Source organism: Aphelocoma coerulescens, chromosome 3 (assembly GCF_041296385.1).
Source record: "Aphelocoma coerulescens isolate FSJ_1873_10779 chromosome 3, UR_Acoe_1.0, whole genome shotgun sequence".
NCBI classification, from domain to species: Eukaryota; Metazoa; Chordata; class Aves; order Passeriformes; family Corvidae; genus Aphelocoma; species Aphelocoma coerulescens.
Genome location: NC_091016.1, coordinates 33867171 through 33882474, shown reverse-complemented (window position 1 = coordinate 33882474; position 15304 = coordinate 33867171). Strand labels below are relative to the sequence as shown.

The following is a 15304-nucleotide window of genomic DNA, read 5'->3' as shown; positions in this document are numbered from 1 at the left end:
GGGAAGAATGGGAGAACACCCTGACACAACAAGGACCCTTCAACAGCTCCTGTTTAATTTTCATCTGATTGGCTTCTCCAGTCACAGTAGCATTATGTAGCTAATTGTTCTCTTAATAGTTTGCACCAAAATGCTGCTTGTACTTAGCTCACTAACAGCTCTGGCCAATGGATACACAAAGGAACAGCAAGGACAGTATAAGAATTCAGCTGTACCAAAGAAAATTCTAATCCTACTAAATTTGGCAGCACAAATCTCTTATGTTACCTGTGATTTAGAGGACAGGCTGATCATCTGGGAATATTACTGTGCTCTTCTCAGTACATTAAACAAAATTGGCAACTTTCCATTACGAATTTTCTTTTGTTTTTCACTGCATAATGTCTCAGGAAAGACGTCCCATCCTTACAATACATTTTTAGCATCAACAATATGTTTTTACATGACAATTCAATTATACTGAGGGTGTATATAAGTTTAATAGCCACCCTTAAGTGCTCCTCTGTCCAGGCTGCCTTGAACTGTGGTACATCTCTAAGGTTTTCAGGAGATGGATGCCTTGCAATCTAAATTTAAAGCAGCAAGACTTCAAAATAATGCTTGGAAAATGAGCTTTTCTGAAAATTGACTGTTGCATCAGCAAATTTTACAGATCTCTGGAACTGATACTCTCATGAAGCTGAGGAGCATTGAGAGCTACAGATGAAAGATCCTGAGCACATAAAAACCACTGGAAAAACAAAAGAGTTTGTATCCACCATTAAAAAAAGCCCACCAAAACAAAACCTGTCTTTAACAACAAAAGGAGATTCTAACATGCAAAAACAGCTGTCCAGTAGTAGGACATGAATGTACAAAAGCTCAATTCACAAAATAATTATGAACCAAGCATCACATTATTTAAAATCCTGTTGTTCTTTAATTGGTTTCAAAAGGAGGTAAGAGTTTATTCAGTGCCAATATTCATAGAGTGCAATAAACATCCAATTCATACCAATTCATTCAAGAATTATGATGTCAGGCTTTTGAAATAGAGATAGTGGCCAGTTGTAGGAAGACAAGTTTTATTCACAGAATAGTAAAAATCAATCTTATTGCACATACCCATAAAGGTTGAAGAGTTCAGGGATTGTTGGGGAATCTGCCATCTGAAATTTTCACACACACTGCTGACAAGACTTGCTGCAAAACCTGAAGCCAATTACAGACACTTTCTTTTCACCCATATAAAGGATGAGTCATAGAGATATACACTAATATGAGAATTCCTTGATGTGTTTGGAAACAAGTGGCCAGCACCAAGCTCTCACCAGCTAGCTAATCCATGTGTCTCCATGCAATTGTTGCAGTAGGAGAAGCTTTTACAATAAAAAGCAGCAGCGTTGCTCTCTTCTTTTGGGAGACCCAGCTCTTTCCACTATCCCAACAAAGCTTCTCAGCAAATATAAAATGCCAAAAATAATTACCTCTTTAGCAACTGCAGGAAGCCAACACATTTGAACAAGAAACTTTGGTGATAAATGTTCAACAATGGATAGTTGAGGATGACAGGAAATGTCAGACAATCCCCTTTAGAGGGCTACTTGCAACACAACTACAGCATGAGGAAGGCAACATCAAAGAGGATAACTATATGCCCAGTGTTCTTCATTTTGCCCCACAGAAAGAACAGCAATTTTTCAGTTTCCATTAGTCATGCAATTTCCTCAGTAATAATATGAGAACAAAAGGAAACCTAAAAGAGTATCTCTTCATAGGGAAATTCTCATTGATAGTTTTTCTGTTACAGTTGAAAGACAGTTGCAGAAGTAAAAAATTGCCAAGAGTAGGCTGCAGGGAGGAGTAAACACTTAAATAGGTCTAGTAAAATCTTTACCATGAATTAAGAATGAATAATCTTTGCCCTTAAATTAAGAATTAATTAAGAATGAATGATTCTTTTTTCTTAAAATACATGCAAAGGCAGTAGTTATTATGCTACATAACAGAAATTGCTTTAATATGTAGAAACGAAGCAAAGGACAAAAGAATCACAGAGCCACAGTCAGCCTCTCATGTTCAGAGACTCACTTCAAGTCTTGTATCAAACCAGAGCTGAAAAGCAGGTAGCCTGCTTTGATCTTTCAAATTTGACATGTATATAAGCAATTACATCATAGAATTCAAGAGCCAGTTTCAAAGCAAGCATTTAAAAGCCAGACTAACTTAGAAAATGATGAGACTGAGATATTTAGAAATTGATGCTCATTATTTTATTGCCCTGGGCCACCTGATGCTATATGTAAAGTTGCCTTGGAGGCTAACAACAGAATAGCTGATCAGTCTTAATGCCTGTGCTGGTTTTGGATGGGGTGGAGTTAGTTTTCTTCCCAGTGGCTTGTTGGGGCTGTGTTCTGGATTTGTGCTGAACACAGAGCTGATAATACAGAGATGTTTTTGCTATTGCTGAGCAGGGCTTACACAGAGCCAAGGCCTTTTCTGCCTTTTGTACTGCCATAATGGCAAGGAAGTTGGGGCTGCCTGGGAGGTTGGGAGGAGACACAGCCAGGACAGGTGACCCCAACTGACCTAAGGGATATTCTAGACCACACAACACCATGCTCAGTGTATAAAGCGGGAGGAAGAAGGAGGAAGGGGGGATATTCTGAGTGATGAGTTTGTCTTCCCAAGAAACCATAATGGGTGAGGGGGCCCTGCTCTCCTGGAGATGGCTGAACACCTGCCTGCCCACAGGAAGCAGTGAATTTCTTCCTTGTTTTGCTTTCCCTATTAAACTGTCTTTATCCCATGAGTTTTCAAACTTTTACCCTTCCAATTCTCTCCCCAGTCCTGATGGTGGGGGAGTGAGTGAGCAGCTCCATAGGGCTTGGTTGCTGACTGGGGCTAAACCACAACAATGCCAAAGAAAGAACTGGCAGGGCAACACACCAGATTTCAGTAGCTTAACAATTTGTGATTTAACCAACCATACTGTAGGCAGAAACAAAATACAATATGACAATTGCATTAAAATCTGAATGGCAAGGACATAACAGTTTGGGATGAGAATAATTATAAATACTTATAGGTACACAACTAAATGAAGATACTTTAATGAGGTGATGCAAGCTCATATTTTATACATCTACAAAACATTACCGTAAGATAAGCAGAAGACTTGTGATAGGCAAAAAAAAAGAGTATTCATCTCAAAGATCTGTGTTCTGATGGTAACATAGTTTCAACCTATCCACCAGGATCTTCTCATTCCTGTTGAACTGTATCAGTTGCTGAAAGCCATTACCTTTAAATACCAGCTAATATTAGTGCTAAACCAACAATAATCCAATATTATGTACATTTTAGGCAAATAATCAGGCTGTCTTTACCTCTCATTCCAAGTCAATGTACTATCTTCCAGAAAGCACTACTCACAAATGATTTTAGAGAAAAGTTACTGTACAAAGACACGGAAGCTAAAGTTCATAAAAAGACTAGCCAGTACAATTAGACAGAAGTTTGCTTGTAGTTCTTCGTATCCAAGACCTTCTTGCCACACATGGAGCAGATGCCTATAAGCACACAAAAAGTGTGTAAATTATTTTAAAATCATTAAAGTCTTTCTTCAAAAACAGTTGCTGTTTTTGTAAAGATCTTTTTTAAAAAAATTGTTCAAATGAGCTCTCACTGATAATCTTATCTGTGCATATTCTCAAAAGATACTATGAACTTAGAAGTAACATTGTAACTCCTAATACAAATTCGTATCTGCAGCATATGTGTAATGCTTCCACTTTAGAACATAAGCTCTATTTTGAGAGCATTATGATTCACAATACTGCCTGAAGCTTCTGTAATTTGCTGGAATGCCTGAAGAGAGCCAGGAGAGGCTCACACCTGACAAACAGGTAAAAATGGTGTATTGTTAATCATTTAAAGTCCTGTAGCCAAATGAGGCATGAGGTGGACGGGAAGTAGCAGGACTAAGAAAATACAGTCACCAACAAACTGACTGCTAAATGGGGCACTAACAGGTGGGGGGCTTCAGACAACTGAGAAAGTTTAGAACACGTTTTCACAGAATTAAGGTATTTATAGAGCAAGAATACTTGAGAAGTGAACACTAATGTCCCAAAGGACTTTGTCCTAAATTCTACGAGTGTCAAGTCAAAAGACCAGAGCAACAAAATGTACACAAGTTTGGCAGAGGAGTGGGTTGTCTCAATCTCTCCCCCTCCTTCCAAAGCAGAAAGGTGCTAAATCTTTTATCTGGTAGGACCACTTCTCAATTTACACAAACATTGACCAGCAGACAGAAAATGTCAAGTGGCATCTACTCCTGCTCTCTCCAAATCGTGTGCTTTCATATACTGACATCATGACTGGACACGTATCTAGCAGTCCATTAGGGAAGAGAACAGCAGGGAACATGCCACATGATTTACTCTGGAGACCAAAATTCAGCCCACTAAATATTGACTTCAGATCTAAACTGAGGAGTAATTAACTTAAGATTGCCTCCCAATTCCAGAGATATACAACAGCTGAAGCACTAAGCTGTATGACTGCATTTGCTTCAAGAAATATGCCCCAATTACATCTTTGATGGTCAGAGCTACAACCTAAAGCACTTAGAAAGGTCTTAATTTTATGAAGAAGACAGGTTCAACCTGGAAGGATACGCAAGCAGACAAAGATCAAATCCCGAAGCCCACCCAAGCCAGCCACAAATTTAAGAAAGAGAACAAGGTTCTACCACTTGGGATTCAGCCATCTGGTGAGCACCTAGCAGGCAACATTCCTACAGCAGGCTGCTAAACCACTGGCTTAGCGACACAGGACATATTTATTGAACAATTAATTTCATAAACAAAGCTTACTACTGGTTAGCTGTAGCTCTACATCTAAAAATCAGTTCACCTTATGTGCTATAATGATTCCTTGGCCTTAAATCATGAAGCTTTTTCCCCACCCAGGAACTTTAGATTTAGCTATTATAAAAAGGGGAGAAGAGAGAAGGGAGCAGAAGAGGGACTGCAACAAGCAATTGAGTTTTACAAGACCTGGGATTTTTTAAATTAAGGAAAATCAAACTTGTTCAATGACAGTTCTCTATGCAATTGCCAAGATTAAGTTTAGAATTATTTTTCCAAATCTACTGATTTAGATACCACAAACATTCTAAAAGAAGCAGAATTACAGAATGACAAAGGTTTAAAAGAATCTCCTTCAGTCTCCAGTCCTGCCCCACTCAAAACAGCCAGCTTGGATAAGGCTGGCTCAGGACTGTTCAAGTCGTGCTCTGAATACCTCCTGTAAAGATTCTACAGTCTCTGATGTTACTAGAATATTTGATCACTCCCCCACTGAAAAATTGCTTTCCTTTTACGTAATTAGAATTTTCCACATTCTAACCTGTGTACACTATTTCTTAATCTATTACTGTGTACCTCTGAAGAGTCTGACTCCATGTTCTCTGTGCCTTCCTATTAGTAGCTGAAGACAGCAATTAAATCTCATCTTAGCCTTCTCTTCCTAATTACAAATTCAAGTGCTGTGCTTCCTCTCTGGTTTCAAGCCAAAGTGGGGTATTTTGGCACTCAGTGAAACTCACCTTTTTTATAGGCACATCCTTGACAATAGTGGGACCCTGGCTGATGGACAGAACTCTTACAAATGCGACATATTGCAAATTTGTTCTTTCCATAAGGATCAAATCTGAGAAAAAGGAAGAGTATTTTATTTGTACACCTTGAAATGAAGTCTTTTTTCTGCCTCATCCTAAAAAGTCTAAGCCAGAGAGTGCAGTCAGAAACTCCAGCAAAAACTGTTATTTAGAAAAGGGACGCACATCTAATTTCTAATAGGCTGCACAAAGTATGCAGAAAAGCTCCCACTTTCCCCATTAAGAAACATTTCTTCCATCACAGACAAAAACTTCATGAAAGCAGAACTAAAAATGTGTATTTTTATTATGATACTACAGGACTTTGAACTTAAAAACCTTCCAGCAGCATTTTGCCCCCTTGCAAACAGAAAGTCCCTCAGACATGAAGGAAATACTCAAGAGATTATCCTGACAATATTAGCACAGAAAATAAGCATTTCCCAGCTTCTCCCCGATAAAAGCATCAAATCCTAGCAATTCCAGTGAGAACTGCAATAAAATACTTGCCCAGACTCTAAGGTTGAGCAGAAAGCACCCATGAAATATGGATGGACGCATTTGTACTGACAAATCAAATACCATAATCCCCACAGTTATTATTTACTAAGTGTGTTTTGGACAAGTCTGGAGTAGTTGCCCAGGCATGCAGGAAACAGGCCTCAGATAGTTTGCTAACCGATGTTCTTAGCCAAAATCAGCGTTCAGTACTAACCTTGCCTTCTTTGAGGTCAACGCCTTGTTTTCATTTAATTTGCGACCACCGCTTTCTACAAAAAGAATAAATCAATAACTGAATAAATCTCCCAGTTCCAAGCATACTTTAAAAATCTTTGTTTACAACTTTTACACGTATGCAAATAAAGTTACAGAGAGCGATAAAACACTCAGCACAGCATTAGGGGACAGGATAACAGAACACTTTATACTGCATTTAAATACTCTGTGTATTGTCCTCCCATACAAGAAGGAAAAAAACCCCAAAAACAAAACAGACAAGTTCAACGCTGAAGAGTCCTGGACAAATAAATTCCCAATGCATTAAATCAGCATGGGAGGGAAAGTACACAAATTAATATTTAACCTGATTAATAATATAAAGTTTTGGTCTTAAGATGGTGACATAACTCAGGGGCCCAACTGGCTTTACAATACCTCAAAACCAAGTTGTTAAACCTTCCTGAGGTTACCTGTAGTGTTTCTTGCACCATCTTTCCATGTATCAGGAGTAATCACCGTCCCAAGCTTCTTCTCGCCTACATAAGGAAACATTACAAAGGAAAAAGATTCAGAAGCACAGAATCAGTTCGGTTGGAACAGACCTTAGAGATCATCGAGTCCCACCCGTGACCGATCACCTCCATGTAACCAGACCATGGCACTGAGTGCCACATCCAGGCTTTCCTTAAGCACCTCCAGGGACGGTGACTCCACCGCCTCCCTGGGCAGCCCATTCCAATGTGTAGTCTCCCTGTCCAGGATGAAATTCTTCTGAATGTCCAACCTAAGCCCTCCCATCCCAGTTTAAGCCTATATCCTCTCGTCCCGTCGCTGGTTACCCGGGAGAAGAGGCCGACCCCCACCTGGCTCCGCCCTCCCTTCAGGGAGCTGCAGAGAGCAGTAAGGCCACCTCTGAATCTCCTCCTCTCCAGACTAAACAACCACAGCACCCTCGGCCGCTCCTCATCACACTCCGCGCTCCAGACACTTCCCCAGCTCCGCTGCCCTTCCCGGGACCTGCTCCACAGGTCTTTTTTTGTAGTGAGGGGCCAAGAACTGAACACAGCACTCGAGATGCGGCCTCAGCAGTGCCGAGTTCAGGGGGGACAATCACTTTCCCGCTCCTGCTGCTCACGCTACTGCTGACAGAGGACAGAATCATTTAAACTATGTGTATTAATACGCTCCACAGGCGGAGAATGACAGCTCACACAGGGGAGAATGACAGCTCACACAGAGCCCTGCCGGGAGCCGCCACCCGCGGCCCGCCCTGAGCAGCCCGGGACCCGCGGCTGCTGCTCCGCTCGGGGCAGCCCGGGACCCCCACGGGCAGAGCAGGGCAGGGCAGGGCAGGGCGAGGTCCGGCAGGTCGGGCAGGGTCCCCACACCCCCATACTCACACTTGTCGCACACCATGGCGGCCCCTCCGCAGCCGCCGCCGCTTCCGGCACCGCCCCGGAAGTGCCGTCGGTCGGGCCCCGCCGCCTTCCGCTGTCGGGCGGCGCCGCGCGCTCCGCGGTGAGGGGCGGGAGGGGCGCCTGCGGCCCGCGCGGGATTTGTTTTTTTCAGCGAGCGATCTTCTCCTGCCCCAAAATCCGCACCTTCGGCCCCGGCCTGCGCTCTGGGCTCTGCCCTGCGCCGCGCGGCTGGGGAAGATGCTGCCCTGCGGCGCTGCTGCCGTGCGTCGGTGACGGGGCGGGACTCGGTGTCTTGCAGGTGGCCGCTGCCCGGACACCATGAGAGGGGCGGAAATCAGGCGGCTCCTGGCTGCCAACCTCCTCTGCGCTGTGTCCATCGTCCTGGCCGCGGTTGGCCCCGCTTTCTTCCTGGACGGATTCAGCGTCCTGGGAACGCACCTCACGTGGCTGTGTGTTTGTTCTGTTTCTGTTGCTACCCTTAATATAATCTTGCACTTAGTCCTTAAACCAAGTCAGTCTCCTAAGAGAAGTTCCTTTGCTCACAAGGTAAGATTTTTTTGAATTCTTAAATTGCTACCAGACAATACAGAAGGGAAGCAAAATCTCTGAAATAATCACATGAGAGAGAAAACAATTTTTGGTGGTGAATTCTCGTTTTCCACGAGTGAGTTGAGTGTAACACCTTTTGAAACAAATTTTTCAGTATTTTCATGATGTTAAACTTTCTCTACCTGTAAATAACCTGTTCAGGTGAGTGATTCTATGCTTCCGTTTTCGTGTCAGTACAATGTTACTTGCAGTCCCAAGAATTTGTATGTTGACAAAACCTGGTAAAATGAAATGGCACAGAACTCATTTTGTAGTCCAGGCCTGACTCATCTTGATAAGTGGATATACCAAGAAGAAATATTATCACACGTTTTTCGTGTGATGACTTTAAAGGAAAAAAATATTTTCAGAATCTGAGACATAAAAGAGATACTACATTACATTTAAACAATTTTTAAAAAATCATATGGAAAATATTAAAATGGCTGGATTTCCTTGTGTGATGAAATCTGCATACAGAAGAATCTGAAGTTGGGAGAAACTTTTTGTAGTGACAGTTTGCAACAGGGAGTGTTGGAGGTATGAATCCCAGTGAAATACTTTCGAACAGAGTGATTTTGGAGCAGCACACGACTTGCCCAGCAGTGGGGGAATACCCCAGAGCTTTGAAATCAGGTGGATAGTCTTGCACTCCTGACCTGCTGAGCCAGGCAAGATGCAGTGAATTTAAGATGCCAAGTTCAAAATATAGTTTTAGTTAATGTAATTTTGATTTTCTATGTTGCAGGGTTTTTTATATTGTGTGTTTTCTTGCTTTGAAATATTTTTCCACTTTTTGTGAGAGTTGCCTTTTAATGAATGGACATGACAGTCAGATGTAAAACAGAAATGTAAAAATATCTAATAAAATGACTTCTGTTTATCTTGTCATTTCTGGTTATATTTTTTGTATGTTTGCCCTGTTTAATGGGGTGCATGAAAAAAAATTTAGATGGAGTGCAATCTTTTAAAATTAATTATTTAAAGTATTAATATATGGAAAACTGTTTTGAAATATGCCATGCTATTATATTGTGCTGTAGCTGAAATGAAAGGAGTACAGTGCTGTTGATAAGATACAGACTGTGTGTGTTACTTATGTTCTGTTTTGAAACATGATTCTGATATTTCGTTGCTCTTTTTTAGATATCCAGATTTCTAAAATGCTGTATATACTTTTTCATGTCTTGCATACTATTTCATGCGATTATTGTTCTTTATGGAGCACCTCTCATAGAGTAAGTCAGAAGACCCTCTCTTTCTCTAAACATTCTAAGGGGCAGCTCTCCTTGCAGATGTTGGTATAAGTACTTGTGTATTTTCTGGTACACTGGAAGTTAAGGGATAAGCTCCTAGCTGGGGGATGAAGGGTGGCTGTTTTAGCTTTCTCTTGTTGTTGGGGTTTTTTTGTTGGCTTGTTCAGGTTTTTTTTTTGGAAGCCAGCTCTTAAACAAGACTGCTGTGAGTAAAAATTGTAAGACAGTTACAAACAACCTATTTATGGTAAACATAAGGGCACAAACATTTTTTGGAGTTTAATTTAGTCATTTTCCCCATAAGATTCTAAACCACCTGTCTTGCATATCTTTCATCCTTTTGATATTAGTGTTTTAACTTTTATGAAAGTTTAAAAAAAAGTATGAAGCAACCTGGTTTTTGAGAGATAGACTAAGTTACTGACCAATAATAGCATCGTGTAGTTTGGTTTCATGGTTGCTATCATAACACCAAACTGGGAAGATAAATGGAATAATGAAGTAAATATCCAAGCATACTTCAATTTAGAAGTAACGATCTGTGTGAGGTACACCTGTGGTTTTAAATGTTACAGGTATCAGGCATTTCAAAATATTACCACATTTCGCTCTTGAGGTAACAGCAGAACTGTTTCCAGCTTCCTTTACTATTCTACAGAGTAAGAAGAAAATAAGTTACTTTTCTGCATGAGGTTTAAGAAAGCACACGCTTTCACAAGTTGACTTAGAGGGGCTTTTTTCTTCCTAAATCTTGGAACTCTTAGAACATTAGCAACCACCTCACTTAATTTTGTAATATTCTGGTTTTTTGTAGGTCAGTGACTGAGACGTTTTTGTTTGCAGTTCTCCTGTCTACCTTTACTACTTTACAGTGCTTGTGTTTGCTGGGACCAAACATACAGGCATGGATACGGGTATTTAGTAAAAACGGGTGAGTTCTAATCTAAAGTTTCTGATATTTCCCTGAATAGAAATGGACAGAATTGATGTCAACGATATCTAATGGAATTTTTTGTAAAGAAAAGGAAACTTCCAGAATGATGGGTGGTTTTTGTATTTGTGATTACAGACATATGAAAGCTTCTCTGACAAAGAAAGATTATTTGAAGACACTGTTTCAGAAAAATGGCTTTTTATTTTTGGTGTCCAGATGCTAAATCTCACTTTGTATGTGTTTGAAGGAAGTAAAGTTTCCAACACATATTCCACTGGAGTAAAAACATTGTGCAGTCCTACATGGTGGTTGTCAAATAAAGGGGAGACTTGACACTGAGCTGTGCATGGAGAATTTTGCACATGATTCAATAGTACCTTCATAAATACAACTTTTAAAGTAGGAATAGGAAGCCAAAACAAGCACTGTTTTAAACTTGAATATAATGTTGAAAATTATACATAATTACTGTGTTCTTAAGTATGTAATCTTAACCTATGCTCTTTTTCCAATTACAAAGAAAGCTGGTTTTGGTGTCAGAGTTTTCAAGCATTAATTTTTTCAGCAGTATGTTTAAAGTAAAATGAGCCTTCTAACCACATTTTTCACCTCCAGTGGCAGCCATGGCATTATCATGTATTAGCATGTATCAAGGATAATGTATTTTTCAGAAGATGTCCATTTCTTCTGCCTTTTTTCATTCCATAAATAATAGCATGGTTGAAAGACTGGGACACTGAAGCAGGCTTCACATATGCTTGAGATTGAATAAGATTTTAGTATTCATTCCCTTTTAATAGTTTGTAATGGTGAAATCTCATCTCAAAAGAAAGTGAAAAGTTGTATTATGCTGCTGACCTATGGAATTATTTTTGGTTTGCACTCCTGTAGAACAAGGACAAAGCTAGACTTTAATACCAGTTTCACGTATTGAATTCTGGTTTATCTCAGTTCTCAACTTAATGAAAAATATCTTGAGTCCTTGTTCAAGTAATTTACACAGGTTTTTTTCAGTGGAAGGCTTAAATAGAGTGTAATAAAAGCAAGGAGTTGTTTAGCTAGAATAAATCATTGCTGATTCCCTTAGTCATCTTTGGAGGTTTTGCAACAGGAAATAACAGCTGAATTGAAGTAACAGATGTTTGACAATATCAGTCTGTGCCAGGTAGATTTTGAATGCCTGTCAATTTCTTTCTTTCCTAGTTTAGATCTTAATGCTATTTCAGTAGAATTTTTGCATAGGAAACAGTTGTCTTGTTTTGACACTTTTTGCTGTGAGGACTTGTAAGTACTTCATACTAGTGAGCCATGTGACATTATTGGAGTAAAATGTCTATTATTAATCATGTTTGTTTACATTTGAGTGAATATAGACTATTAAGAAATATAGTAGCAAATTTTTTTATGGATTGTAGCAGGCTGCTCATTTTAAAATAATCCTGTGTTTTTTCATTTGACCTCATGAAATTGGAACCTCTTAGGTCTGGGTATGAGATGAGTGTAGACATGATGTATTAAAAGGTTGTCTCTAACTGAGCCATGTGGAATGAGGTGGGACTGGTTAAATGGAAGAAAAAGATGGTTGGGTAAAATCAACAGAGCTACTTGCCTTGTAAGTAGAGTTTAGGGAATTGAATTGCACTGGAACAGTAAGCTTGAAAGTCTGATTAAGTGTATAGCTTAGTATGAAAAAAGAATGTGTTTTAAAAGCACCTGAGTGCAATTTAGACTTAAGTAACCTTAAGCCTATGTGCACGTAGAATGTGTGAGAAAAGTAAGTCTGTATATTCTACATCACAAACCCTTCCATTCTTAGCTGGCTATAAATAGGGCCCTTTTCACTAATTCTGCATTTGGAAAGGGGTGGGCCCATGCCAGCACCTCTGGACTCCTTATTCTGCCATCTAGACTTGTGGCTGATGTCAGTGTCATGACACTGACCATATGCTGTCATGTGCTCTGTGAGCAGTTAGAGGGAACTGAAAGCTACAGAAAGGGTTATCAGCATTAGTGGCAGCACGTGGCTATTATTTAAATAGTGTTTCTTAGCTAAAATAGCCTCCTGCATAAAAGTCTTTAAGAAACCAGTTTTCAGTTGCCTTTTTTTTATTTTGGTTCTTTTGAAGACTGTTTATTTCAAATCACTGCTCTGAGAAATGGTGTTGAAATTTCTGGTATAATAGCAATTATAAGGTGTCACCAGGGTAGATGAGATTTTATTTGGATATTGCCAAAAAATAGTATAAAACCATGGTGTTAGGGCTCCTTCCAGTTTTCATTATGCCTCTTCTGTCACTTTGTTTGTGAACTGCACACTCTTACAGACTTGAAATGTCCCTTGTAAATGTGGGCATCATCACACACCAAGGGCTGCTTAGTATTTAGTCCTGCTGCAGCCAAGAATTCCAAATCTTGTCTATGAAGGAGCTGTCTCAGTAGATTCTTTTATGTCAGCTAATGTCTTAATTCAAACATTTTTTAAAGCTGAACTGAATGTATTGTATTATTTAAAGGGGTTAAATAGTTACTTTAGGCTTCAAAAGACTTTTCTGCCACTAGTGTTCATTTATTATCTTAAACATTGCTAGTTTGTCTGCAGGTGTATCTTAGTTATTCATAGTTTAAAATGAAAGAAACCTTGAAAATGCAAAGTTTATAAACAGTGCTGCAGTTGTTAGCCTCATGCAAATGAGGAGTTTATGTGGTGGTTTAAAGAATACCTGCAAAAATCCCAATAGCCGTCATTCCATGAAGAAAAGTGAGTAATGGAAGCATTGCTCCTTCAGGATAATGCTGGAGGACAAGTCAGGTTGTCTTTGGGTAGCCAGTCCATGCTGCAGAGTGGTTCAATTAGCAGCTGAAATAGTTGCCAAACTGCCAATGGCTGTTTTTCACTTGGGCACTGTGCCTTGCTAATTCTGTTGTTTTGCTTTTGGACTCAGTCTGATACCTCCATATGGTACAGCACTCTCTGGTGAATCTGCCACACACACAAGATGTCTGGTGAGGTATAACTGTACCTCGGTTAGTCCTTGGTGTATTCTGTTGTCCCTTTCGCTGCTTTAAGGCTGTAGTGAATGTTCTCTTCCTCATTCTGCCTAGCAGCTCTGCTCAATTATTCAGCTTCTGAAAATAATTCACAACTATTTTCTATGTGCAGACTCCTAAACAGTTTTACAGTTACATCAGGACTTTTCTCTTGAAGAAAAAAAATCCTCAAACTGGTAGAATTGTGAGTTGGAGTGTTCTAAGTTAAAGGGATTGTGTTATTGCAGAAGAAAGAGTTCTGCTCAAAATATCAACCTTGCACTGTCAGTATTGTAGTCTGCAGGACCTTTTTTTGCAAACATTGAAAAACATTTGCTTTAAACTTGTGAGCTGTTTAGCCAATATAAATGCAGCAGTGTGTAGTCAGAAGTAAAGTCAGAAATTTTATTCTCTTCAAAACCAATTGTTCACATGCAACGTTCACAGCACATGCGAAGTTCAGAGTTTACTATGAATCTAGTCTTCAAGCCATAAAAATGCATGTATGTTTCCTCTGTTAGCTGAAGCTAGGTGTATATTTATAATCTGAGATGTATCAGATCTTGTACTGTACTGATTTGGAGCAGGGATTCTAGCCTGGTTCTCCTCTCTTGGAACTGTACCTGCTGTGTTCTGATCTTCTGTTGCTCATTTCCTAATTGGTACCAAGTACCCAAACGTTCGTGGCCTGAGCAAAGCAGAGCGATCAGTTGGTACACTGATGGTAGCAAGTGCTCATCTGTTTAACAGAAATCCAACTTTCCAAAGACTTTTGAAATCAGTAGTGGTAGAAAGCTATAAACTGAGAACTGAAGTAGTTCAATGTCTCTTATAATATGTGCCATGATTGGTAGTGTAAGAGTTCTTTAGTGTGCAAAAAATTTATCCTTGCAGCCAGTGTACTTGAACTTGGATGCCCTGGCTCCAATGTGCAGTTGCATTTACTTGCAGTGTTTCTTTTCAGTTGATGGAAACTTGTTTTGAAATATTCTCATAGTGAACTTCTATTTTAAATTTCAAATTGTCATAGTCATCAAATATGTCTGCACCACAGAATCCTTTGTGACTGTGCTTGTGCTTTTCTGTACAGTCCTACAGTACCCTTTCATGTCTGCCTCTCCCTGCAATGCACACAGTTATTGAGATAGATATATTTGCTCAGTCTAGCAGTATTTCAAGCTCAATAGGAGTGTTTCCAGGTAAAATAAATTAGCTTTTGCAGTAAACATCTCAAGAAAAAAAAAATTCCCAAAAGTGTGGTATAAAAAGATTGTAATTATAGCTAAAATTTGCAGCTTAGATTTTACTTATAGTTTGTATGTTTTAGAAAAAACCTGCATGCTATTTATCAAATACGTGAATTTTTATTTCTGTTTATAGCCTCAAAAGCTTTGGGAGAAATTTGATCTAACTCTCTGCCATGATAACTTTTGCTGTTGTTGAAAACTTTTAACACACTTTTTACAGAGCTATGTCCATCTGGGAAAGCAGTCTACAGATTACTTCTGTGTGCAGTATACTTGGAGCTTGGTTTGGAGCTTTTCCTATTCCTCTTGATTGGGATCGGCCTTGGCAGGTTAGTATGTACACCCTTATAAATGTACAAAACACTAATTTTCTGGAGATGCATGCTACACAAAATTGCACTGAGGCTGTACAGGTGTATTGGACTTAGTCATAAGCTGTTTCTGCAGAGTTACATCAGCTCATTGGAAAC

General features: G+C 39.6%; 2 protein-coding genes across 4 annotated transcripts in view; one reads left to right on the top strand and one right to left on the bottom strand.

The window, feature by feature from the left end:
- Window positions 1-2932: 2932 nt before the first annotated feature.
- Window positions 2933-7851, bottom strand: CRIPT (CXXC repeat containing interactor of PDZ3 domain). Its single transcript, XM_069009777.1, has 5 exons — window positions 7765-7851; window positions 6835-6900; window positions 6360-6414; window positions 5594-5697; window positions 2933-3551 (listed from the first exon to the last, which is right to left on the bottom strand). The coding sequence occupies exons 1-5, from the start codon at window positions 7778-7780 to the stop codon at window positions 3487-3489; spliced, it is 306 nt and encodes a 101-aa protein (XP_068865878.1). The 5' UTR covers window positions 7781-7851; the 3' UTR covers window positions 2933-3486.
- Window positions 7852-8012: 161 nt separating this feature from the next.
- Window positions 8013-15304, top strand: part of PIGF (phosphatidylinositol glycan anchor biosynthesis class F) — an 18456-nt gene continuing 11164 nt past the window's right edge. For 2 of the 3 annotated variants that reach the window (XM_069009772.1, XM_069009773.1), the window contains exons 1-4: window positions 8013-8328; window positions 9517-9608; window positions 10441-10557; window positions 15055-15163. In XM_069009772.1, the coding sequence (XP_068865873.1) occupies window positions 8101-8328; window positions 9517-9608; window positions 10441-10557; window positions 15055-15163 (546 nt within the window). In that variant the 5' untranslated portion in view covers window positions 8013-8100. The remainder of the gene's footprint in view (window positions 8329-9516; window positions 9609-10440; window positions 10558-15054; window positions 15164-15304) is intronic. The other variant, XM_069009771.1, reaches the window with a different exon arrangement.

Excerpts from the sequence above, each read along its gene's own strand:
- CRIPT (XM_069009777.1), bottom strand. Across the intron at positions 6,415-6,834 it reads TGGTGCAAGAAACACTACAG|AAAGCGGTGGTCGCAAATTA; the intron begins GTAACCTCAGGA and ends TTCTTTTTGTAG. Across the intron at positions 3,552-5,593 it reads AGGATGTGCCTATAAAAAAG|GCATCTGCTCCATGTGTGGC; the intron begins GTGAGTTTCACT and ends GTGTGCTTATAG.